General features: G+C 39.4%; 2 protein-coding genes across 10 annotated transcripts in view; both read left to right on the forward strand.

Annotated features, from left to right (window-relative positions):
- Positions 1-330: 330 nt before the first annotated feature.
- On the forward strand, positions 331-26,942 carry Qng1 (Q-nucleotide N-glycosylase 1). Of its 3 annotated transcripts, XM_074052294.1 has the most exons (5): positions 427-865; positions 1,481-1,740; positions 8,522-8,717; positions 11,259-11,497; positions 26,811-26,942. In XM_074052294.1, the coding sequence occupies exons 1-4, from the start codon at positions 529-531 to the stop codon at positions 11,489-11,491; spliced, it is 1,026 nt and encodes a 341-aa protein (XP_073908395.1). In that variant the 5' UTR covers positions 427-528; the 3' UTR covers positions 11,492-11,497; positions 26,811-26,942. The 3 variants fall into 3 exon arrangements, with proteins under 3 accessions (XP_073908396.1, XP_073908395.1, XP_020029286.2); XM_074052295.1 differs by lacking the exons at positions 427-865; positions 26,811-26,942 and adding an exon at positions 331-420 and having other exon boundaries at positions 11,259-11,623; XM_020173697.2 differs by lacking the exon at positions 26,811-26,942 and having other exon boundaries at positions 11,259-11,623.
- Kif27 (kinesin family member 27) overlaps positions 26,898-27,570 on the forward strand; it is a 103,003-nt gene continuing 102,330 nt past the window's right edge. For 6 of the 7 annotated variants that reach the window (XM_074052287.1, XM_074052286.1, XM_074052283.1 and 3 more), the window contains exon 1: positions 26,898-27,195. In XM_074052287.1, coding sequence (XP_073908388.1) covers positions 26,898-27,195 — 298 coding nt within the window. The remainder of the gene's footprint in view (positions 27,196-27,570) is intronic. The other variant, XM_074052293.1, reaches the window with a different exon arrangement.

Below are 27,570 nucleotides of genomic sequence, written 5' to 3' on the forward strand. Positions count from 1 at the left end.
CGTCCGCCCTAACGCTAGCCAAACATCCCTTCCCGAGAGCGTCTCACTCGCACTTCGCCCTCTGGGAGAGAGAGGCGGGAGCCGCGTGAGGACTACACGGTACATCACTACAGTCGTCGCGACCCGGGTGGGTGGCAACCCGCACTTTCTGTGATTTTCCCGAAAGGTGGTGTGGGAGGAGACAAAAAAAATGGCGGAGCCGGCCGCCCCACGGTGGGCAATTTGGCTAGCGCAGGTCAGACCCTTCGAGGCGATTTCCGGATCTCCAGAACCGGAAACTGGCCCGGGCGCGCGCCCCAGTGAGAGTGGGTGTGGCCGCCTTCCCGGAAGTGCCTGTGGCCTCAGCTCGGCGTACGACTCGTGGTAGGCGGTCTTCTCAGACTCCTGCTGCGTCAGCTCGGCTGGGGGACCCTGCTCCGGGTTAGTTTTCAGAGCCACTCTCTGGGAGCGCGGGATCCCGAGGGGGAAGAGAGTTTGACTCGCTTCAAGTCCAGAGTGTCATTTCCCCGCGGGACAGGAGCTGGCGGAATGGACGGGCCTTTGTCTCCCCGGGAGTCCGCCCGGTTTATTGCAGAGCGCAGTCGGGATGTGTCCATCGACTTCTGCGGCGTGCGGCGGGTGGCGGAGCTGCTGCGGGCCCAGGCGTCGGGACCGCAGTTGCGCGTGGACGGGTGGAAGGCCATACACGAGCTGAACCCCAGGGCGGCCGACGAGGCCGCAGTCAACTGGGTGTTCGTGGTGGACACGCTCAACTTCTCCTTTTGGTCCGAGCGGGCTGGGCACCAGTGCGTGGTGCGGTACGGGGGGAAGCCCTACACCGGGTACTGGTCCCTGTGTGCGGCGGTGAACCGAGCCCTGGACCAAGGTCGGTGCTCCTGGCCGGGACCGTAGCGGGGCGGGAGGTGTAGTGAGTAAAACTGGGAGTCCTCCAGGTTAGCCCCTTGCTTGAAAGAAAAGCAGGGCAAGGCCACATTCAGTGGCAGTGCAACTACGAAAGCTTCCTAAAGTATGCCGCTTTATTTTTTTGGTGGGACTGGGGTTTGCAAGCGCAAAGCAGGCACTCTACTGCTTCAGCCACACCTCCAGTCCATTTTATTTTGGTTGTTTTGGTGGTCTCTATTGTCCGGGCTGGCCTGGACAAGAACTAGGATTACACCTGCACCCGGTAAGAATGCCACATTTTTAAATGACACCTGAAGAACAAAGGGCAGATTTGATAAAACATTTTATGCAGTTAGATTGCATGCTCTAGGGTTACACGTAAGAGGGAAAATATATGCTATGTAATATTGCAATAGTTAGAAATGTGAGCAGATGAGCAAGTAGAAAATGAGGGGTGTGCTTCTAATAGTTGCCCACCTTTGATATTTTTCTGTAGCGTTCATTTATAGTTTCATATTAATTGCATCTTATAAAACCAAGGGTGTAATGAATTATCAGAGTATGACATAGTTCTTCTAAATTATCTTTCTGTCTAAAGGGATACCAATAACTAGTGCCTCCTACTATGCCAGAGTGACTCTTGATCAGGTTCGGCACATATTTCGTTCTGACACAGACGTTTCCATGCCACTAATAGAAGAGAGGCATAGGGTTCTCAATGAAACCGGGAAAATTCTGCTGGAGAAGTTTGGAGGCTCTTTTCTTAATTGTGTCAGAAAAAGTGAAAAGAGTGCACAGAAGTTAATGCACCTGGTTGTTGAAAGTTTTCCTTCTTTCAGAGATGTGACTCAGTTTGAGGTGAGTTGCTTCTCTTGGGAATTTTAGAAGTCTTAGTAATTCTCTTAGAGTTTACTCTTTTACTTTTAGAACTCATGAATAAGAAACACGAATTTGGGCTGGGATGTAGCTCATTGTTAGAGCACTTGCCTAGCAGGTGCCCTGGGTTCCACTCCCCGTCACCAAAAAAGAAAAGACAAAAAAAAAAAAAAAAATTGGGGCTGGCAGAGTGACTCAAGCAGTACAGCACCTACCTTGGAAGTGTGAATCCCTGAGTTCAAACCCCAGTACCACCAAAAGAAAAAAGAATAAATTTTTTTTGAAGTTTGTTCACTGAGGACAAAAAACAGTAACAAAATTAGTGTTTCAAAGCCATTACATTTTTTGCCAGGTGCTGGTAGTTTATGCCTGTAATTCTAGCTACTTAAGAGGCTGAGATTGGGAGGATCATGGTTTGAGGCCAGCCAGGGCAAATAGTTCTTGAGATCCCATGTCCAAAATAACCAGAGCAAAATGTATTGGAGAAGTGGTTCAAGTGATAGAGCACTTGCTTTGCAAGCAAAAAGCCCTGAGTTCAAACCCAGTCCCACCAAAAAAAATAAAGCCATTACATTTTTTATGTTTTCTGTTGAGTTTATTGGTAGATCTGGGGTTTGAATTCAGGGCTTCATCCTACTGTGTCAGCCTCCCAAGTGCTGGAATTACAGGAGTGCACCATGTCTGGTTTGTTTAATCCTTCATTGCTGTGTATTTTATCTGTGACAAAGAAATGAAGCAACTTCAGAAGAATGTGAAGCTGGGTGCTGATGGCACATGCCTGTAATCCTAGTTACTAAGGAGGCAGAGGTCAGGAGGACTGTGGTTTGAAGCCAGGCTGGGCAATAGTTAGACCCTGTCTTGAAATGAAAAAAAAAAAAAAAAAAAAAAAAAAAAAAACCCTTCACTAAAAGGGGCTGGTGGAGTGGCACAAGGTGTAGGCCCTGAGTTCAAGCCCCAATACTGAAAAAAAAAAAAAAGATATAAATATATTGAATAATTAAGTGAATGCTTATGTAATATTGAAATTTTGAAACTATTCCTTTTGTAATCACAATTCAACAATTAAAATTACCAATAATATTGCTTAAATCATACTTCATGACTTACAAGGTATTCACATATACAGTCTCGTTTGATCCATAGAATAGCAGTGTGGACCAAGGGCAGGGGGTATAACTGTCCTCTCTTTGTACCAGGAACCAAAATCTAAAAGGTTAGATGGTTAACCTTAGGTCATGTAGTCAGAAATAGTTAGCTTTTTGGTTCTGTTACAAAATGAAAGATGTCTGATTATGTTTGGTTAGTAAAGATTTTTTAAATTGCAAGTGACAAACACATAACTAGAAAAAGCTTAAGCAAAAAACAAAAAAAGAATTTTAAATGGAAATTTGTGACAGGGACATCCTAGTTTTGGGACTCAAGTACCATCAGGATTCAGCCTCTCATCTTTGTTTCTGATGGCACTATTTTTTTCTCTTACCACAGACTTTCTCCATAAAGTAGAAAGGATTACTGTGCATGAGTTTTGCATGTTATTGCTTTGGTTGCTTTTGTCACTGGAGAGAGGGAGGGACACACTTTCAGTACCAGTTATAAAACTCCAGGGCAAGGACTAAATGAACTGACATGGATTATGGTCAGTCATAATTATCGTCACTGGGTATGGATGTGACAAAAGAGGTAGTTACTCAAAAAGAGTCCTTAGGCCACTGTTGAATTTCATTCTGTTCTGTTTTGCTAATGCAAAAGTTTCTTTGAGATTTATCTTTGTCTTCAAAGTATGTCCTTTCATCCTTGTTTTTCAGGGAATTATGGATCAAGTTCCTTGGTCTTATCATTTAGTCCATCTAACGTAATAGTAAGAAATCAGTCTGCCAGTCATATGGCTAATAATCCATGTATTCCAGAATAGACATTGTTGTAGTACAGGAAGGACTGAGATAAAACTTTATGTGACTGCAGAATGGAATAAATTCAGGACACCATGTAGTTTGTTTTCTTTCAAGTTGTCTTGAGTTTTTTTTTTTTTTTTTTTTTTTAGTAAAAAGTAACAGTAACATTTACTATGAGAGGAACAATGGGGAGAAAAGAGAGAGAAGCCTTTTCTGTTCCCCATGCAAGAAATGGGAGGAAAGACTCTGAGTTTTTGTTTTTGTGGGTGAAAGGAGTATTGTTTTGGTTTTTTTTCTTTGTACAGTCACTTCCATTTATAGTATAGTGCTTTTGATTTGTTTTGCTGAAAAATTCAATTTTTAAAAAAAATGTACCTGGATGTAGATTAATTGTAAGGCTAACACTTTTTTTTGGTGGTACTAAGCTTTGAAGTCAGGGCCTCATACTTGCTACCAAGTGCTCTACCACTTGAGTTACTCCACCAATCCTGTTTTGTGGTGAGTATTTTCGAGATAGGGTCTCATGAGCTGTTTTCCCAGAGTGTCTTTGAACTACGATCCTCCTGATCTCTGCCTCCTAAATAGCTAGGATTACAGGCATGAACCAGCTGGCTCCCTGCCAAGGGTAACACATTTTAAAATGGAAGGCAGCTATGCTCACCACTATACCACCAACGCTTTTCCACATTTTAAAATGAAAATTGGCACATGAACCATTTCCTATGAGTTCTCATATGTTTTTACATAAGAATCCCCAAAATGTAACAAAAAGCCACACTTAGGAATCAATAGTTTCTTACATGCGCACCATGTTTTTCTCATTTATTTGTTCCAGCAGGTTATCATTAATTGCTATAAAATTATCATTAGTTACCCCAAAGCATTATATTTTTGTAACTACATATTCTAACATAATACTGAACATATGGTGCTCACTTAATGCTAAACAATTTAGGGTTGGGTAGACAATTTACAGTTATATTTGCATATGTAAATATTCAGTCCCATAATTATTTGCCCAAACTATTTTTACCTCAATAATTGTGTTTAGTGCACAGTTTTATTTTGTAAATTGAGTTTTATGTTTTGTTTTCAGCTTTACACAATCATAAACAATGCTACACAATAATTTAATTAAATCTTTGCACACATCTATAATTACTTCCTACAATAGAGTATTGTATAGAATTGCTAAGTCAGAGCAGGGCAGAATTTTCAGGCTTCATATATATAAAAATGCAAACTGTTCTCTAGAAAAATGATAAAGCCCCAATGCTTCATAACTTTTGGTGATATTGGGAATTCAGTTTAGGACCTTACATTTGCTAGCAGTTGACCTACCGCTTGAGCTACAACCCAGTCCTTGTGCTTTTCGTTTGTTTTTCAAATAGATCTTGTGCTGTTACTTAGACTACTTAGACTGGTGTTGGACCTTGATTCTCTTCTCTCCTTCTCCTGAGTAGCTGGGAGTACTGATATTATACCTGGTCTAATTGCTATGTCTTTTAATCTTTAACAGTTTGCACAAAACAGTCATAATTATTTTTTATTCTTTTTAAAAGTTTTCTTGTTTTTTGGTTGTACTAGGCTTTGGTAAAAGTTTTGATGAATACTTATTTATTATCATTGAATTTTAGACTTTATGAACAAATAAATAAAGTTGACAAATTTTAATTCAGACAGATTTAGATAACTGATTTCCCAACATGATTCCATATACCTTATCACTTAGGAAGGTTAAAATTCAGATAGTATTTGCAAAGTGCCAGCCTTTTTTTTTCTTTTGGTGGGACACGGGTTTGAACTCAGGGCCTCATGCTTGCTAAGCAGGTGCTATACGAAGAGCTGTTTTTTTAAGCCCATGAAATGACTTTAGTTTAGAGTATATAGTCACTAAGCCCTACTTAATAAATAAGCTTCCTTGGGCCATTATCTTTTAAAAAATACAGATGAGGGCCATTGGTGGCACACTGTAACTTCAGCACTCAAGAGTCTGAGACAGAAAGACCTTGAGTTTAAGGCCAGCCTGGACTACCCTGGGAACACTGCCTCAAAAAAAAATTAAACATGGGCCTTTTAATATGTCAACAGATAATACTTTATGTTACCATTTTTTTTTGGTGATAATATGGTTTGATCTCAGGGCTTTGCCCCTGATAGGCAGGCTCTCTGCCACTTGAGCCACACCCCCAGCCCACTTTATGATACTCTTAAGCATTTGTAATCTTTAATCTTTCTGTGTGTTCATAAAAATGTATTGAAGACCTTGTTTAAGAAAATTAACTCATTGGGAGAGATGGGGGAATGTTGACCAGTAGGTATTAAGTTACAGCTAGCTAGGAGCAAGAAGCTCCTAGTACAGGATGGTGACAATACAATGTGCATTTCAAAAAGCTACAAGAAAGAATTTTTAGTTTTCATCACAAAGAAATAGTAAGTGTTTGAGGAGATAAATATGTTTAACCTGATTTAAATACGCAACATATACATGTATTAAATGGTATCCTATTAGTATGTAGAATGTCTGTTTTTGTGTGTCTGAAAACTTTTTAAATAAGAATAGAACTTTTTTAAAAAAATTAACTTATGATGATAGAATTTTTCATTGACAATTATTTTATAAACATGATTTTGAAAATACCTTATTCACAAAGCACTATGATGGAACAAGTAGGGAGTTGCTATTTGGGGGCTTACTGGTATTTTTAGTACTACCAGTGAATATTTGGAGATCCAGATCCCTGTGCCACCCTTTCCCCCATCTTGACCCAGTGCTTACAGTGGAATCCAGGGTCTTAAATATAATAGGCAGGAGCTCTACTACTGAACTACCTATCCAGTTCTGAGATCCAGAATATTTTTGTTTTGGTTGTACTGGGGTTTGAACTCAGGGCCTCACACTTGCTAGGCGGGCACTCTACTATTTGAGCCATTCTACCAGCCCCCTGAGACCTAGAATTTGATTACTTAAACCATAATTAGTTTACTAAGAAAATGCTTTAGAGGTTGAGTATGTATTAATTGAATTTATTGTTTGATTCCTTATTTGAATCTTTATCTTTTTCATTTTAAGAGGTAATATAATCTAATCTTTGTGATATAGTAATTTATCATAGAAGCAATGGTCATTATATGATAATTTATATGTTTTCTTATATGCTAGTATATTTTGTTGTATAAGTTTGATTCCTAGTTTTTTTTTTTCTATTTTCTATGAATACTGTTAAAATTAGAAGATAATATGAATCAGGTTAAAAATAAAAGTAACTACTATTACAGTAAACTTTATAGTATAATTGTGTTTAATATAGTTTATTTTGAAGTTGAGTTTTATATCATGTTGTTTTGTAAAGGAAACTTGAACTAGAAACAAAGTTACCTACCATATATAAATCTATATAGAAGAAGAATTGTCAAGTTGTCATATTTGGGTAGGTTTGGGAATTTAGGTTCATAGAATAATATACAAATATTTGTTAATGATGATTTGTCCCCCCAGTCCTTCAATATAATTTACAGACTGTATATCATGTCAAAAAATTGAGCATGTATGTTTGTCCTGAAAATCAAGATCCTGAATTTCTCCTTCCTTTCTTCCTTTCCTTTCCTTCCTCCCTTCCTCCCTGCCTCTCTCCTTCTTTCTCTCTCTTGTTCTTTCTTGTGGAACTGGTGTTTTGAACTCAGGGCTTCATGCTTACAAAGCAGTGTGCTACCTCTTAAGCCATACCTCCAGTCCATTTTGCTCTGGTTATTTTGGAGATGGGTCTCTGAAACTATTTGCTGGAGCTGGCCTCAAACCGCAATCCTCCTGATCTCAGCCTCCCAAGTAGTTGTACGTATAAGCCACCAGAGCCCAGAAAGATCCTGAATTTTTGTTTGTTTGTTTGTTTGGTGGTACTGGGGTTTGAATTCAGGGCCTCACACTTGCTAGGCAGGCACACTGTACACTTGAGCCACTCTGCTAGCCTATAACCCACTATCTTAAAATGTTTGATTAAATTTGTTTCTATGTACAAATACGATTGGCTAATTAATTTTGTTGTATAGTCTTAAACATTGGCTTTGACTTTCCTCAAAAATTGTAGACTTGATAAATTTTGGCTGTTGTTCAATTATGTCTTCATTTCTAAAATAAGTTAATCACATTTCTGAAAGGAAACAGTTAAATGAATGTTGTGAGCTGGGTATGATGGTACATGCTTGTAATCTCAGTACTTGGAAGGCTGAGGCATGAGGATTTTAAGTTTGAGGGCAACTTAGGCAATACAGTGAGACCCTGACTCCAAAAAAGAACAAGTGAGCAAACAAAACCAGATAAACACTTTTTTTTTTTTGGTGGTACTGGGGATTAAACCCAGGGCTTATGTTCATTCCAGGCAAGTGCTCTACCACCGAGCTAAATCCCCAGGTCAGATAAACCTATTTTTAAATTGAAGAGTGTTTCAAAAATAATACTATATAGGAGTTGTGGCTCAAGTGGTAAAGCACCTTCTTTGTAAGTGTAAAGACCTGAGTTCAAGTCCCAGCCCCACCAAAACAAAAAGAATACTATTTACATGTTAAAACAATAACTACTTGGATTATCATGACATTGAAATATGTATATTAAGCAATACCATTGAAAAAGAATACTAAGTCATACCAAAATTACATAACATATTTTATATGTCTTGAAAAAAAACTAGAAAATACATTTGGAGTGATTATGTTAATGAGATCCTTTTGTTTTCTGTAAAGGTCTGTAAATTCTTACCAAAAGAGTAACATTATTCAGCCCTTAAAAAAATGTATTAAACGTATGCCTTTTAAACAAATAGCAAGCTAAAGCTTTCAGATAGCCTGCTAACATTTATATTCTCTCCATTTGTTAGGGGAAAAGAGTTTCTTTTTACAAACGAGCCCAAATTCTTGTGGCAGACACGTGGAGTGTATTAGAAGGAAAGGGAGATGGCTGCTTTAAGGATATCTCCAGTATCACCATGTTTGCTGATTATAGATTGCCTCAGATTCTTACTTACCTTGGAGCCCTGAAATATTCTGATAGACTACTGGAGAAGCTTCTCAAAGGTTTGCAACCTTAAGTCATCATTTGTTATATTATGAATTGTTTTTGAATCTCTTGTTTAGTTTCTTTCACACAAAAAAAGGCCTCTCATTTGCTTTAAAAAAAGGCACTATTGTTAAAAATATATATGCTTGGCATGGTAGTGCACATCTGTAATCTCAGGATAAGGAGGCAAAGGCAAGAGGATTAAAGGCTAGCCTGGGCTATACAAGGGGGACCCTATCTAAAAAAATTTTTTTAAGTATATGTAAAGAAAAATACATAGGAAAATAAAATAAAATGGCTTTTCTTGTTTACATTGTGAAATATGGAGATTGTTGAAAATTGTGCTATTTGGATATTGTAATTTCAGAATTTAATAAAATGAAACCTAAATTTATGTTCCATGGATGTGTATGGTACAGGTGTAGTATTTGAGGAGTATTAATTAATCTGAGAAGTACACTACATTGTGATGTAAAGACTGATTTGTCTTCATGTGTCATTCCTTTTACTAGTCATTCATTATTGGGTATGATTATTGACATCAAGACTGGGTACCTTAGTAAATATAAGAATAGGGAATTTGGGTTGATAAGTTGGTGCAAATATTTTTTTTTAAAAAATAAACATTTCTTTCTAAAAGAAAAACAGTTGCTGGGCGCCAGTGGCTTATGTCTGTAATCCTAGCTTCTCAGGAGGCAGTTTTATGAGTGAATAATTTTGTCTTGTGAAATAGATTTAAGTCTTCCCAAATCAGAATAACATAGACTATAAAGGTACCGTTATTCCTAAGGTTAGTTTTAACAGGTTATTGTGCTGGCTTTGGGCAATCATTTTGTTCTTATTTGAAAAATGATATACTATATTATGTCATAATGCTTATGTTCTTGATGATTGTTTAAAAGGGACATGTTAAAAAAGCCATTTTCTTTTTTCTTTTTAAATTTTTGTTTTATTCATATGTGCATACAATGTTTGGGTCATTTCTCCCCCCTTCCCCCCACCCTCTCCCTTATCCCCCCTTACCCGTCCTTACCTCTCACTACCCAGCAGAAACTATTTTGCCCTTATCTCTAATTTTGTTGAAGAGAGAGTATAAGCAATAATAGGAAGGAACAAGGGTTTTTGCTAGTTGAGATAAGGATAGCTATACAGGGAGTTGACTTGCATTGATTTCCTGTACATGTGTGTTACCTTCTAAGTTAATTCTTATTGAACTAACCTTTTCCCTAGTTCCTGGTCCCCTTCTCCTATTGGCCTCAGTTGCTTTAAAGTATCTGCTTTAGTTTCTCTGCATTGAGGGCAACAAATGTTATCTAGTTTTTTGGGTGTCTTACCTATCCTCATACCTCCCTCGTGTGCTCTCGCTTTATCATGTGATCAAAGTCCAATCCCCTTGTTGTGTTTGCCCTTGATCAAGCCATTTTCTTTGTATTTTATTTTCCCTCATATTTTTCTTTATGCATATTTTTTGTTTTGTTTTTTAATCATACAGCTGTATTCAACTGTTTGTTTTGTTGTTGTTGTTTTTGAGACAGGGTCTTTGTAGTTCAGGCTGGTCTTGAACTCTCAGTCCACCTGCCTCAGCCTCCAACAGGCATGGGCCACTATGACTGGCTTTAAAAACAGATGTTCTCTCCAGACACTGGTGGCTCACACCTGAAATCCTAACTACTTGGGAGGCTGAGATTGGGAAAATAAAGGTGCGAGGCCAGCCCAGGCAAATAGTTTATAAGACCCTATCTCCAAAATAACCAGAGCAAAATGGACTGAAGGTATGGCTCAAGTATGTGCTTTGCAAGCACAAAGCTCTGACTTCAAACTCCAGTCCCACAAACAAATAAAACAGACTGTTTGACTGCATTTGTAAAAGTAGAGAAATACAGAAACATGCTACCTTTAGACAAGGCAGCACATACTCTGTAGCTTACCACAGTCTGCATCTGACTGCTGTGTTCATTTACTCCATCTGCCTGATTCTTATGGGTATTTGAATTGATGAGTTCTACTTGCAGTCTCAGTGGCACGACACCAAGGCCCACCCTGCAAGATGGGGTATTCCCTGGAGATGGATACTAAATAGATGAGGTCTTATGTGAACTATGAGCTCCATATTCAGCCAGAGCTGGCCAAAGGATCCTGAATCCAGAGCACAATCATGGTTTTCCTTGCTCAGGGTAACAACTGTGATGGTCTATGGTTTTCCTTATGGACCTAGGATGTTCCCAAGACAACATTCAGCCTCCACAATTTTCAATTATACACACACACACACACACACACACACACATCTTTTCTTTTTAATAACAAACTTTTGAATAATAAATTTAATATTAAATAAATTTAATAATATTTTTAAATTTGGGGTTGGTATATCTTCATTTAACAGATGTCTATTTGGGAAGCTAGTATATGCAAGATGCTATGCTAGGTCCTGGAAGTACTGAGACAAAAAAGCCATACATGGCCCCTATCGTTGTGGAATTTATTTTTAATTTTTCATTAATGCCTAAGTTTAGAAATGATTTTTTTTTTTTTTGCTCCATTTTTAACCCTTACAGGAGAAATGCTTTCCTATGGGGATAAGCAAGAAGTGGAAATCAGAGGTTGTACGCTTTGGTGTGTCGAGCTGATCCGGGATTGTCTTCTAGAGCTTATTGAAAAAAATGGTGAAAAACCTAATGAAGAGATCAATTCTGTTCTTTTGGATTATTACTTATGGGACTATGCCCGTGACCATAGGGAAGATATGAAAAGAATTCCCTTTCATCGCACACGTTGCATATATTATTGACCCCAAGTATAAACTGATCCAAAGAAAACGTCTACATTTCTATATCATATAATCATTTGTACAATTTTGGTTTGATTTTAAGGTGGTATAATTTACATAAGAAAACTGATTATTAAGTCGCTATTAAAATTTTTTCTGGCTAGTGGCTCATGCCTGAAATCCTAGCTACTCAGGAGGCAGAGATTAGGAGGATTGAGGTTTGAAGTCAACCGAGGCAAATACGTCCGTGAGACCCTATGTTGAAAAAACCCCTTACAAAAAAGGGCTGGTGGAAAAAAAAAAAAAAAAGGGCTGGTGGAGTGGTTCAAGGTATAGGCCCTGAGTTTAAACCCTGGTACTGCAAAAAAAAAAAAAAAAAAAAAGAAAAAGAAAAAGAAGTTTTTTCCTTGATATTTCATTGTGTATTCCCAACTTTATTTGCTTATTTAATTTTGACTGTATTTTCCCCTGCTTTGGACACATAGTTGACTTTTTAATACTTTCTTTAAATTCCCAGATTTAAAAAAATTGTGCTGCATAGTCTTCAATGATAATATTGTGTCTATTCAGTTGATAGCTCTTCTCATCTTGTAGTAATTTTTTTTTCTTTTTTTGTAGTGCTGGAGATTGAACCCAGGGCCTTGACATGCTGGGCAAGCCATATGCACTACCCAGTAATTTTCTATATGCCTTAATCATTTAATACAGAAGAGAGAAAGAAGGTAGAATTTTGGACATATAAGCTATTACTTTTATAACGATCTGTGTTTTTTTTTTTGGGTGGTCTGGAGTTTAAACTCACAGCCTGGTGCTTGCTAAGCAGGTACTCTACCACCTGAGCCACACACCCAGCCCTAAAGTCCTAAAAATCAGTGATGACAACTTATTTTAAACTTTTTATTGATAACAGTAGTGGGCATATAAACATTGGTTTCTGGTCCTGGGTATGTTTGCCTAGTATTTATTTTCAGACTAACTATATGGAGTTGAAGATATTCAAGGGCTGGAGTTGTGGCTCATGTAGACAAGTACTTACTTGCTTAGAAAGCACAAAACCCTGAGTTTAATCCCCAGACCACAGAAACATTAACAACATCAAAAACAAAAAAAAAGCAAAACATTTCAAAACTTTTTAAACCTGGAATGGATTATTTAATTAAAATAAAATTTACCCAAGCCATGGTACATGTCTGTAATCCCAGCTATTCAGGAGGCAAAAATAGGGGGATTATGGCAAAAACAAACTACAGGACTGGGTAGTGTCTCAAGTGGTAAAGCACTTGCCTAGCAAGTGTGAGGCCCTGAGTTCAAGCCCCAGTACTGCAAAAAACAAAAATAAAAACAAAAAAGCCCAAAGCAAAAATGGCTGACTCAAGTGGTAGAGTGCTTGCCTAACAAGCACAAGGCCTTGAATTAAATCCCTAGTCCCACCAAAAAAAAGAAAAAAAATTGCGAAATAAAATAAGGTTGTGTTGGTCTGCCCCGCATGCTGTGTCACCATGCCTTGAACTACTGAGGAAATCAAGAATTTGCTACTTATTGCCAAGCCAAAGTATGTTAAATCTGTCAAGGTCAAGAAATACAAGTTTTAAAGGTTACTGCAGCCAGGCACCAGCTACTCAGGAGGCAGAGATCAGGAAAATCTCAGTTCAAAGCCATCCTGGGCAAATAGTTCCCAAGACCATATCTTGAAAATATGGAGCACAAATTGGGTGGTGAAGTGGTTCAAGTGGTAGAGCATGGGCTAGCAAGGATGAGGCACTGAGTTTAAGCCAAGTACCACCTAAAAAAATAAACAAAGGTTGCTGCAGCAGATACTTTTATATTTAGGTCATCACTGACAAGGAGGAAGTAGAGAAACTGAAGCAATCCCTGCCCCCCAGATTTGGCAGTGAAGTCGTTAAAATGAACCAGTCACACTGATTTGAACTGTATTAAAATCTTAAAAAGTGGGCTGGCAGAGTGACTCAAGCAGTAGAGTGCTTGCCTAGCAAGCATGAGGCTCTTAAGTTTAAACCCCAGTACTACCGAGAGAAAAAAAAAAATCTTGAAAAGTGAAAGAAATTAAAATTCGGCAAGCTGTGTATAGTAGCACATAAGTGTAATCCTAGCACTTATGGAGGCTAAAACAGGAGGATTAGGAGCTTAGGCTCCATGGCAAGATCATATCTCAAAACAAACAAAAATAGAATTTCCCACATACAATTTTTAAAGGTTTACAGTAGATTTGATTATTTACTTTCTGTTGCAGAATGTAGGACCAACTAAGCACTCACTTCCCACCTCTACCCCCACTTTCCTTCTAAGAGAGGCATCTACAGTACTTTTTTTCTTGTGCTGGGTCAGGGATTGGTTTCAGGACCTGTCCCCTGTCCCATACCAAAATTCACAGATGCTCAAGTACCTTATAAAAAACAGCATTGGTTTGCCTATCACCTACACATGTCTTTCCACATATGTTCAATGATCTCTAGAGTACTTGTAATACCTAATACAGTTTAAATGCTGTGTAAGTAATTGATAATTAGTAGTTGTAATTAGCTAGGGAACGATGATAAGATTAGTGTATTTTTGATCTGTGGTTGGTTGACTCTAGTCACACAGAACCCACAGATGAGGAAGACTTACTTGTCTTTTTGTGTGGATATGTGTTGTGGGGGTAGGATGGGGTTTGAACTTAGGGCTTCGGGCTTGCAAAGCAACCATTCTACTGCTTGAGCCACTCCATTTTGGTCTGATTGTGTTTCTCGAACTATTTGCTCAGCCTTGCTTGGAACTGCCATCCTACTTATCTCAGACTCCAGGCGTGAGCCCCTACCTTGCATGCAGTTGCCTTGTCTTCTTGCTGTAACTGTAAATCAAATAAGGTGCCCTTTCCCTAAGCACTTTACTGCCATCTGCTGGAAATTTGTCACCATGCAGATGACAATGAATGTGAATGAGGCCTCCTGGTGTAGGGCAATGCAGTTTGCACAACCATAAATATTTGGAGACTTTTCTTCCCTGTGTGATTCAGGGGAAGGGACACCTAGGCCCAGTTTCATAGTTAGGTCTGGTATAGTATGAATTATTTATTGTTCATGGTAATCCTGTTCCCTTGCCTATGGTTGCTTTTGTAATGGGTAATCTAGTTCTGGCCAGTGATAAATAGATAAGTCTACCAGGAGGCTTTTGGAAAAGGATTCTTTGCATTTAGGAAGGAGACGTAGGAGAAGATCCCTCTTCCTCTGAGTGATGTTCTGTCTAAACATGATAGCCAAAACTATGATATCTATCTGTCTGTCTGTCTGTCTATCTATCTGTCTATCTATCTATCTATCTTCTGGCCTGTTAACCCTAACTAAGACAGAAACAACAGTTACTTCTTACAGACCTGCCTCCTATTCCAAAGCTGTCCTTGCTTTTCCTTATCCCACCCATCTTAAATACAACTAATGTAGGTTCAGTGTAAACAACTTATGCTTACCCCAGTTTTGTTGTAAAAATACTCTAAGCTCCAGGTCTAGCAAGCATTTTTCCAACTTCTATTTAGCCTTACTGCTGGTAGTTGCAGAAACTTACCCTAATGAGATGGGGACTGTCAGGCAGAAAGGGAACAGTGTTTTAAAAGGAGCCAGAGATCAGGTGCAGCACTGTATTCTGATACAGTTTGCCAAACACTGGGCTTGTGGAGTGGCTCAAATTGTGGAGCACCTACCTAGCAGTTTGACAAACATCCTGCTCCACTATTACCCTGGAGTAATGACTGACCACAGCTGAGACTACTTGGTACAGTGCCCAACAGTCCTCTGTTGGGGACTTTACCAATGCTAAAGGTTATCTAGAAGCCTCATCTACATCTCATAGTTATGGCTTTATGCATACACCTCCCCTCAAATCATCATGTTGGTTCTGAGGACACCTTATTAGATAACCATTCACTGTCCTCCAATTCTTGGAAAAGCCTGCCCATTTCTTGGAAAGCTCCATAATCAATGTCCTCAGTCTAATTATTAAAGCATATCCATAAAAGTACCTAAGACCTGGGGGCTACAGGCACTCAGTTTCTCAGTCCACCTGCCTCCATCTAATCTCCTTTAATGAGGCTCAGTTTCTCAGTCCAACTGCCTCCATCTAATCTCCTTTAATGAGGCTCTTTCATTTTGCTTCAGTAAATCTTGCTCTTTTAAAACTCCTCTTTGAGTCTACTCCCGAACCCTTTCTTCAGCTAGATGAAGAAACTGTCATTCCAGTCTCTTCAACAAATGTTGCTGGGAAAAGTGGTTATCCATCTGCAAAAAACTGAAACTAGATCCATGTTTATCACCCTGTACTAGTATCAACTCAAAATGGATCAAGAACCTAAATATCAGACCTGAAACTCTGAAGTTACTAAAGGAAGGAGCAGGAAACACTCTGGAGCTAATAGGTATAGGCAAGGACTTCCTCAATAGAACCCCAGCAGTCCAGCAACTAAGAGAAAGGATGAACAAATGGGACTTCATAAAATTAAAAAGCTTCTGCACAACAAAAGAAATGGTCTGTCAACTGAAGAGACCACCCACAGAGTGGGAGAAAATATTTGCCACCTATACATCAGACAAGGGACTGATAACCAGAAAATACAGGGAACTTAAACTAAACTCTCCTAAAATTAATGAACCAATTAAAAAATGGGCAACTGAATTTAATAAAACTTTCTCAAAAGAAGAAATTCAAATGGCAAAAAACACATTAAAAATTGCTCACCATCTCTAGCCATAAAGGAAATGCAAATCAAAATCACGCTAAGATTCCACCTTACCCCTGTTAGAATAGCCATCATCAAAAACACCACCAACAACATGTGTTGGTGAGGATGTGGGGAAAAAGGAACCCTAATCCACTGCTGGTGGGAATGCAAGCTGGTATACCCACTCTGGAAAAAAATTTGGAGACTCCTTAAAAATCTAAACATAGACCTGCCATATGATCCAGCAATCCCACTCCCAGGGATATACCCAAAGAAATACAATACAGGTTACTCCAGAGGCACCTGCACACCCATGTTTATTGCAGCACTATTCACAATAGCCAAGTTATGGAAACAGCCAAGATGCCCCACTATTGATGAATGGATCAAGAAAATGTACTTGTACACAATGGAATTTTACTTAGCCATGAAGAAAAATGAAATCTTACCATTTGCAGGTAAATGGATGGAACTGGAGAACATCATTCTGAGTGAGGTCAGCCAAGCTCAGAAGACCAAAAATTGTATATTCTCCCTCATATGTGGACTTTAGATCTAGGGAAAATGCAGCATTGTGGTTAGACGTGGGTCATATGATAAGGGGAGAGCACATTTGGGTGATGTAAAAATAGGCAGAAAACCCAAAACATGAAAGCATTTGATGTCCCCACTCCAGAGGAGCTAATACAGAAACCTTAAAGCAACAGAGGTTATCATGAGAAGGGGATCAGTAACCAGGGTAAAGATCAATTGGAGATGAATCAACATGGGTCATAACACGTGTACATGAAAGCAATGCTAGGAATATTTCTGTATAGCTATCCTCAACTCAACTAGCAAAAACATGTTGTCTTCCTTATTATGCTTGTCTCTTTTCATCAACAAAACTAGTGATAAAGGCAGAACAGGACCTGCCTGGAACTGAGAGGGGAAGGGGAGAGAGGCCGGGGGAGGGGGGCAGGGGGAAGAAATAACCCAAACAATGTATGCACGTGTGAATAAGAGAATTTAAAAAAAGAGTTAAAAAAAAAAAAGAACCTGTCATTCATCTCTGGTAACACCAGGACCAGGTCCTTTTCCTGGATGTTCTGTCACTCAATAAATCATTTTATTTCAGAGACACTTCCATCTCAGAAGTTTTAGTAGTATCTTGTGAGATTATGTCCAGTAGGAGAATGAGATAGTATGACTGTGAGTGTTTTAACTCTAAAAGACACAGTTCTCTCAAAGGGGAGGTCAGCAATTTTTCTTTTAGTGCCAAGGCCAGCTACTCCCACCTCCTCTGGAAGCTGAGTACCCCAGCCCAGAAGACAGCTCTCAAGACAGTCTTCAGGTTCTCACCCTGCTAATTGCCAGGAGCACAGGTTGATCCATTTCCAGCACCCTCTCCCCACACTGCCATTCATGCTTGGCTCCAGTCCCAAGAGAATAGCAACATATCAGCCTCCTCTTCATGACCTGCACCAAGCCAGAAGGCCAGTTTGCTTTCTTGCAGCTCTTATAGGGTCTTCAGAAATCTCTTAGCCCCCTTTGAGGTAGAAGGGATGCATCTCACCTCTTACTTCCCTTCCTGAAACTGGAATTTTAGGTCACAGGCCCAAACTCACAGGGTTCCACAAGTTAGCCACTTGCCCCTTCATCTCTATAAAGAGATGATAATGGTGAAGGACAGAGAAAGGAGATTGATTCTATGGCACAGATACACCATGGGAGAAAGTGCTTTAGCCCATCTTCATAGACATGAGCTTTAGGTTTAAATAGAAAAAGGATTAGGGGCAAGGAGAGAAAGGAATGCATAATTATTGATTAGTCTCGGTCACAGCCATATTCCTGTGGACCATTATTTTAGTCTTGGTTTTGAGGGGTGCTCTGGAGAAGTTATCTCTGTCATCACTTGAGGAGAGCAATCTGGTTAGGATAAGCAAGTCATCGATGCCTGGTGGATGGTGCGTCTGAAGGAGGCTCTGCTGTTCCTTTCGGGGGGGGGGGCAGTTTTCTCCATCCCTCCTTGTAAAGATATTTATTTTTTTCAGTACTGGGGTTTGAAACCAGGGCCTACACCTTGAGCCAGTCTGCCAGCCCTTTATTGTAATTTTTTTTTTTTTGAGATAGGGTCTTGCGAACTATTTGTCTGGGTTGGCTTTGAACTCCATCCTCCTGATCTCTGCCTCTTGAGTTAGGATTACAGGCGTGAGCCACTAGTGCCTGGCTAAAACTGTTATTTGATACAGTTCTGTCCTTCCTGGATTCCAAGATAGATGCAAGGTGAATAGCTCAGGGCAAAGACATGAAAATGGAGGCAAGGTGGGCAAGCTTTTCTTTTGTTTTTAGTTAATTCATGGGCCCCACACAAAAGCAGTTTAAGTACCCGTTATAATTGCTATGCACCCAAGACACCTTGTCTGTTTCCCTTATCACCTCGTGTCCCTCTGATAATGATATTTAGAGGAAATATGATTAGAGCTATAATAGAATTAGCTTTGTTCTGCTATAAATCCTAGGGAGGAAGGGATGGCAATGGCTGGCATTCACTTACAATGTGGGGAACTTAACCTCTTCTTTTTATCTCTGGACTCATGATACCAATTTTGAGGCAGGGGAAAATGTTTCGTTACAATGCTGTTAGCATTTGCTGATTCTTTCTCTGCAGGCTTTTTTGTTTTCATTTTTAAAACAGGGTCTTGCTATGTAGCACAGGCTAGCCTCGATGTCACGATCCTCTGCCTCAGCTTCCTGAGTGCTAGGATTATAGGACTTCTCCACTATGGAGGACAGCCTATGGTCTCTTGAGAACTTCTGCATGGTCTTCTGGATATTCTCAAACCTAAATTATTGCTATTATTTATTGAGACTTTGTCAGCAGGCCAGTGGTCTCTCCTGTCAATTCATAGTCACTATGTACAACATGTTTTCTTGTTTTTTTGGAGAGAAGGTTTTATTTATGGCCTTGAACTTATGATTCTACTGCCTTAGCTTCCCAAGTGTTAGGATTACATGCATGTGCCACCATGCCTGGCTGTGTTTGTGTTTTAATGAGTTGTAAAAATACAATATAGTGAATCAGGCATGGTGGCTCCTGTCTTTAATCCCAGCTACTGGGAGGATTGAGGTTTGAGGCCAGCCTGGGCAAAAAGTAAGTAAGACCCCATCTCAACCAAAAGCTGGGTGTGGTGGTACATGCCTGTCATCCCAGCTACATGGGAAGCATAAATAGAAGGATCAAGATGCAGGCTGGTGAGGGCATGAACTCGGGACCCTATTCCAAAAATAACCAAAGCAAAAAAGGACTGGGGGCATGACTTAAGTGGTAGAGTGCCTGCCAGATACTCTTAGAGTGAGACTTAAGTTCAACTCCCAGTACTGCCAAAAAAAAAAAAAAAGATGCTTGGTTTGTGCTACTAAAAATGAGATGTAATAGCCATTTAAAACTAAATTAGAAAAGAATTAGAATTACCAAATGGGTTGGGGGAATATATCTCAGTGGTGGAGCATTTGTTTAGCATGCATGAGACCTGGGTTCCATCTCTGGCACCAACAAAAACAAACAAACAAAAGAAAAAATTATCACATGACCTAGCAATTCTACTTCCAGGTCTAAACCTAAAAGAACTGAAAACAGACATTCAAAGAAATACTTGTATATAAATGTTTATAGGAGCATTATTTGTACTGGCCAAAAAATGGAAATAACTCATGTTTCCATCAACTAATGAATGGATAAACAAAATGGAGTACATCTATGTGATGGAATATTATTCAGCCTTAAAAATGGAATAAAAGGTGCTGATGGATGCTATGAGTGAATCTTGAATGATTGTTAACCAAAAGAAGCCAGATACAAGCCTGACATGGTAGTTCTCAACTGTAATCCAAGCTACTCAAGAGGCAGAGGCAGAGGGATCCTGGAGTTTGAGGTCAACCAGGGCAAAGTTAGTGAGACACCCTATCTCAAAAACAAACTACACATGAAAGGGCTAAGGGCATGGTTCAAGTGGTAGGGCACTTGCCTAGCATGTGTGAGGCTCTGTTTCAATCCTCAGTACATGGGGAAAAAGAAAGCAAGACCAAAATGTCTTATACTATAGATTCCATGAATATGAGATGCCCAGAATAGGTACATCCATGATAAAGAAAGTAGATTAGTAGTTGGCAGGGAGATGGGATCTGGAAGAATTTTCTTTTGGAGGTGATAAAACTGTTTTGGAACTAAACACAAAGATAATGGTTGTGCAACATTGTGAATGTTTGAGTCCGGGAACTGTCACCCCAAAATATGGCCCCCTGGCATGCTGATTATTTTGTATTAAAGGAATTTAGAGAGCAGCAGACACTGGAAGAGGCTTTACTTTATCTCCTTGTTTGCTTAAAGTTAGGACTGCCAAGGAAGAAAATAATTACCTATATTTTCTTCCCTGAATTTTCCCTTAACTCAAGTCATATTGTAGGACAAAAGACTGAAGTCTGTCAACACACTTGGATGGACTTTTATCACACACCAAAGCCTTCTATTTTATTTTTTAAAAAATATTTAAAATTTCCTGATTTATCATACAATTAATGAGGGGATTCCATTGTTATATACTTCCACACATGCATACAGTGTACCTTGAGTAAATTCACCCCTGCATTACATTTCCATTCCCTCCTCCTCCCTCTTTCAAAGTGTTTGGTGGGTTCCATTATGCTGTCTTCTTGTGTATATATTGCAGTGTACTTCCATCCTCTTCACTCTTCAGTATCCTTTCCTTCCCCTCTCCATTTAATCCCCCCCACAAGACAGTCACCCATAGACATTCATGTCCCATTATTATTATTAGTAGTAGTAGTATCATCATCATCATTTTTGGTCTAGGTTCCACAAATAAGAATGTTTGATATTTGACCTTTTGATCTTGGCTTATCTCCCTCAACATGATGCTCTTCAGTTCCACGTGTTTTCCTGCAAATGGCATAATTTTGTTTTTCTTTATGGCTGAGTATTTCATGATGTGTGTATATTCCATATAGTCTTTATCCATTCATCATTGTTGGTTACCTCAGCTGATTCCACAGTTTAGCTATTGTGAAGAGAGCTGCAATAAACAAAGGTATGCAGGCATATATCTTGTAAATCAATATTGATTTACACTCCTTCAGATATATGCTCAAGAGTGGTATGGCTGGGTCGTAAGGTAGTTCCATTTTTAGTTTTTTGAGGAACCTCTATATTAATTTCCATAGTGGTTGCACTAGTTTACATTCCCACCAACAGTGTATGTTGGAGGAATATACACTTTTCTCCCTCCTACCTGTCCATCCTCGCCAACATTTGTTTTCTTGATTGCCAGCCTGATAGAAGTGAGATGGAATCTTAGTACAGTTTTGATTTGCATTGCCTTTCTGGCTAAGGATGTTGAACATTGCTTCATATATTAGCCACTTGTAATTTTTTTTTTGAAAACTGTCTACTCATTTGCTTTTTTATTTATTTTGCAGAACGGAGGCTTGAACTCAGGGCCTATACCTTGAGCCACTCCACCAGCCTTTTTTGTATTAGGTATTTTTAAGATAGGGTCTCGTGAACTATTTGCCCAGGCTGGCTTCAAAACTCGATCCTCCTGATCTCTGCGTCCTGAGCAGCTAGGATTACAGGCGTGAGCCACAGGCGCCCGCTTGCTCTATTAATTGTATTATTCTTCTGTTTGGCTTTTTTTTTTTTTTGGTGGTACAGGGGTTTGAACTCAGATTGCTAGGCAGGTGCTCTACCACTTGGTCCACTCCCTCAGCCCATGCTGTTTAACTTCTTGAGCTCTATGTATTCTGGATTTAATCCCTTATCTGTTGAATAACTGTTGAAGATTTCCTCCACTTTGGGTTGTCTCTTGATTCTTGTAACTGTTTTTGATGTGCAGAAACGTTTTAATTTGATGTAGTCCCATTTGTCAATTCTTGCTTTTATTTCCTGGGCAATTAGAATCCTATTCAGAAAAATATTACCTATGCCTGTATCTTCCAGAGTTTTCCGTATTTTTTCCAATGTCTTTTGTTTTGGTTCCATTCAATATTTCAAAAAGAATCATTGTCTTTTCTGTGACCTCAACGGACTTGTCCCAGGCCATTTTTTTTGGTTCCAGATATTTTTTTTTCCAAGTCCATTGAGTTCCCCTTAAAATCATCATATTCTCATTGTTCCTCTCCCCTGTGGAAAAGGGGTAAATGTTTCTGAATCATGCTGTGTTAGTAGGTAATCGTAGCCTCCCTCCGCTGCGAATTTTCTCCTTTTGCATGTTAGTAAGTTTATCTTTTCTTTTTGTCTGTTCATTCTTACGAACCTTCAGAGGGCTTAGGGAGCGTTTCCTTTCGCTCCTAAATAGTAAACAGCACTGGAAAAAAAAAAAAAACTTTAAAAAGTGGCTTATTTTATATTTTGCAAATTTTACCTCAAGAAACTCTCCCCCCATCCCCAACAACCTGAATTGGCAGCTAAGATATTTAAACGCAATGTTTCATTTTGGGAGCCTGTGGATAGATATTTGGCGCTCAGCCCAGGCGAACAGGTGGCTGGTGGGATACAGCGAGCCTTTGCAGGCACACTCAGAGGTTGGCGGCTAGCTGGGCAAGGGCGCCCGGCAACTCCACTGCAGGGCGGGCTCGTGGGCGGGGCCTACAAGGGGCGGGGCCAATAAAGGGGCGGGGCCGAGACGCTGCGACTCGGAGGAGGTGCGACGGGCGTCGGGCGGCGCCGGTTGCCGTGAGAACCTGTGACAACAAAAGGCGTGGGCGGCGGAGGCGGCGGCGTAGCTGAGCGAAGTCGAGGAGTTCTGCGCCGGCCTGGGCTTTCCGAACTGGTTAGTGCTCGGCGGCCGGCCGGCCGGCCAGATGAGACGAGGAAGCTGGACACGGCTCTGCCCGCGGTGCCCTTGCGTCGGCCCTTCATCCCGCTTGTGCCCGCCGTTGGAAGGAGCGGCGCTGCCCCGAGTTGCGGACGCCGCGGGGGGGGGCTCGCGGGCCGGGGAGGCTGAGCAGGGCACCCGAGAGGTCTGGGGTAGGCCCGAGGCCGAGCGTCGCTTCCAGGGGCAAGTTGGGTCTCCACTGAGGTAGAGGTGGATCCCGGGAACGTCGCGGAATCGCATCCCGTGCGTGTCTCTTGTTTGTACTCCCACTGTCGGCCGTGAGGGGACTGAGGGACAGGGCCCCTTCCCACCCAGGCTTGCGTTCGAACGTCGGCGAAGCCCGCGAGCCGCGTCCTCCGGGCCAGGCGACCATGGAGAAAGAGGAAGGGCTTCCGCATTCTGCCTTTGAAACACTTCTCAACGCCGTCCTTTCCAGTTTTTAAAACATATCTCGTTTTCCTCTCTTCACTCAGCTACCGTCTTTATGCATTTGTGGCCTGTAGTGAGATCCTTGTGCAGTTCACTCTCTGCTAGGAAGTTTCTTATGATAATATTAATTAGCAAACCCCAAGTTTTAGACAACTACTTTCTAAGAAACCAAGAGCACAGGATGGCATAGGTACTTGGAGACATCCATTCCTCCTGATCAATGACCTGGTATCAAGGACCAGTTGCCTCGCATTTGGTCACATTTCAAAAACCTATTGAGTATGCAGAAATATTGCCAGGCAATCAGAGTTTACCTTTGTTGTTAACATCTGTTGGTGACAATACTTGTTCCTAGTAACTATAGTTAATCTGAAGTAGTATAATTGTTATAGACAGATTAAAAAGAATTTGATTTTGTATGGGTCATTAGTGTTTCTGAATGATTACAGATAGGTGAGCTTCGATAGCTATATTCCCACCATCATAACCAAGAAAGTGAAAATATCTTAATTACACTTGACATTTTTTATTAGTAATTTCTTTAAAAGCAGTTAGGGTTAGCTTAACACAGACCTTTACTTTTGCTTTAGTGCTATGTCATTAAAAAGCAAATTGATCTGTATGATGAAAATTTCAATTGTAGGTGTTCAGAGCAATTTGGAAGAAAGAAGATAGCATCCCTGCAGTTTGGAAGTTTCCAGTACCAAATAATTGTAGTCCTTTATGATCGAAAAAAGGATTCACCATACACATGAGCATTTAGTTTTTCAGTGCTGAATTTGATTAAAATGATTAAAACTGCCAAGGCTAGGTATATCTCTGTTTTGCTCATTAAAGGTAGTTTGTTGACTGTTTTGGGATTTTGCATCCTAAGGAACCCCATATATTTTTACTCTCAATGGTATTCTAATAGAGTGATGTAAATGGCTTTTGTTGTTGTAATCTCCAGGCTGACTCTGCACTCCAAATTATAAGTGCAAGGTAGTCTGCTCAGAGTTTTTCTAAGTGAATATTAAATATGTCATAAACATTTCCATAGCAAGTAGTTCATAAAATATTACTTTCTGCCCTGTGAGTCTAGCCTCACCCCAAACTGATTACTTTTCAAATGTGCACATAGATCACATGTTTGCTAGCTTTTAAAAAGCTTTATATAGTGTAAGCTTTATCCTACCAAGACTAAAAATTGATGTATGTTTTTATGCAACATGTTTTCTTTGAGTAGAATTGCTGGATCGGATGATAGTTCTATGTTTAGCTTTTTTAGGAACCACCAGTCTGTTTTTATAAAGTAACTGTGGCATTGTACATTTCTACTAGTAGTAGATGAGGGCTCCAATTTTCTCTAGCTCTTACCAACACTTCTTTAATCTACCTTTTTGATCACTAGCCATGCTGGTGGGTGTGGAATTATCTTATTGTGGTTTCGATTATATTTCGCTGATAGCTAATGATGTTGGAATATCTTTTCATGTACTTTTGGTTTTTTCCGACTGTACTGGGGTTTGAACTCAGGGCCTCATGCTTGCTAGGCAGGTACTCTACCATTTGAGCCACTCCATCAGCCCTTTTTAATATGTTGGGTATTTTTGAGATAGGGTCTCCCAATTATTTGAGCTGGCTTCAAACTGCAGTCCTCCTGATCTCTGCCTCCTGAGCAGCTAGCATTAAAACATGAGCCAATGTCGCCCAGCTCATGTGTTTATTGACCTTTTTCTCCAGAGAATTGCCTTTTCAGGTCTTTTGCCCATTTCAGATTGCTTTTTATTTTTTATTTCTTTTTTCTTTCTCCATGGAACCACCTAGATTCAGAGTGCTTTTTAAAAAGTTATTGTATTGCAAAAATTCTTTATATATTCTAGATATTGAATATATAATAGATTATTCTAGATATTAGAATATATAATTAGATTATTAGAGACATGACTTACTGCTGGTGGAGTGGCTCAGAGGTGAGAGCACCTGCCTAGCGACATGACTTACAGATATTTTCTTTCATCCAGTGAGTTGTCTTTTCTCTTTCCTTGATGGTGTCCTTTAAGGCACAAAGTTTTAAATATTGGTGAAGTCCAGTTGGTCTATTTTATGCTTTTGCTTTTGTTGGTGTATCTCAGAAGCAATTGCCGAATCCTAGGTCAGCGTTTCCAATCCATGAACATAAGATATTTTTCATTGTTTTAGAACTTATTTTACTTTCTTTTAACAATATTTTGTAGTTTTCAAAGTGTAAGTTTTATAAACCTTTTGTTAATTTTGTTTTTTTAGGTATTTTCATCTTTTTTTTTTCAATGGGGCTTGAACTCGGGGCCTTCCTAGACAGGAGCTCTACTACTTGAGCCGTGCCTCCAACTGTTTTATTCTTTTTGATGCTAATATAAATGGAATTGTTTTCCTCATTTTCAGGTTGTTCATTGTAAATGTAGTTTCCAGTTTAATTTTTTTTTTTTTTTGGCAGCACTGGGGTTTGAACTCAGGGTGTTATGCTTGCTAGGCAGGCGCTCTTAACGTCTTGAGCCACTCTGCCAGCCCTCCAGTTTAATTTTTAGTGTATTAATTTCACCAGAGAGTTTCAGAAATAAGTGCAACATAATATTTATGACTGGAAAAAGTAGTTTTTGTTAATTTTAGTTATTTTAAATAAAAAGTTTAGTATTTTTATATTTACTTATTTTTAAATCTATATTGACATAGAAACTTTTCATAAGATTTACATCTAACATTTGTGGTAAAGAGGAGATGCTGTTTTTTAAATAAATAGCTCTAAGATCTAATACAAATGTTTGCCTGAGGTTTTTTTTTTTGGTGGCACAGGAGTTCAGGGTCTCCTGCTTGCTAGATAGGCATTCTTACCACTTGAGCCACTCAGCCAGCTTTGCCTGAACTTTGCAACTCTTTAATTAGTCAGTATTTGGAATAATGGACTGGTCAATATTACCACTGTAGAAATAAAGACACAGCAGAATTCCATGTGGTTATCATTTGGTTTTGTAATTTACTAATTCACAGCCCTCCATGTCTCAACTGTTTTGAAGCAAATACAGACATCATGTCACTTTATAAGTAAACTATTGACCCACTTTACAAAACAGATTTATTCTTTTGTAACTTTTTTTTTTTTTTTTGGTGGGACTGGGGTCTGAGGCTTGGGGTTTGAACTCAAGGCTTTTTGCTTGCAAAGTAGGCACTACTGTTTAAACCACATCCCCAGCCCTCTTTGTTTTCTTTCTGGGGAAGAAAACAAAACAAAAGAAAAACCTGCTCCAAATGACTTTGCTTTTCTTTTACTAGGAGTCAGTAATTAAAATTTGTCTTTTATTTTGATACACAGGAGTCCAGATCTTACATAAAATGGATGTTTTCACACTGTATACTGAACATTTAAGTAGAGAATCTATTTAATAAAATTTAAGCTGCCATGGAAGAAATACCAGTAAAAGTCGCCGTAAGAATTAGACCTCTGCTTTGTAAAGAAGTTCTTCATAATCATCAAGTTTGTGTGAGAGTTATTCCAAACACCCAGCAAATTATCATTGGGAGAGATAGAGTTTTTACTTTTGATTTTGTTTTTGGTAAAAATTCCACTCAAGATGAAGTTTATAATACGTGTATAAAGCCCTTAGTGTTATCACTCATTGAGGGCTATAACGCAACTGTTTTTGCCTATGGACAGACTGGATCTGGGAAGACATACACCATTGGAGGAGGCCATATTGGTAAGAGTCTCATACTGAGTTTTATTTGAGACACTAGAAAGAAACTAAAATAAGACAATAACCAATACAGTAGATATTTAGTATGTAGACTGAATAATGAAGGAATGAATAGGATAATAAAATGTGGGCATACAATCATTATTTTTGAAGGATTTATTTTTAAATATTGAGATTTCATTGAATAATCTAATTTATGATTTTATTTTTTCTTGGAAAGAAGTTTAAAACAGTGCCATGTATAGTGGTTGCATGTGATCCCAGCTACTCCAGAGATGGAGACAGGAATATCAGGAGTTCTAGGCCAGCCTGACATATTTATGGAGACCCTATCTCAAAAATAAAGCAAAAAAACCCCAAAAGAACTGGTGACATGGC

This window comes from Castor canadensis, chromosome 13 (genome assembly GCF_047511655.1).
Source record: "Castor canadensis chromosome 13, mCasCan1.hap1v2, whole genome shotgun sequence".
NCBI classification, from domain to species: Eukaryota; Metazoa; Chordata; class Mammalia; order Rodentia; family Castoridae; genus Castor; species Castor canadensis.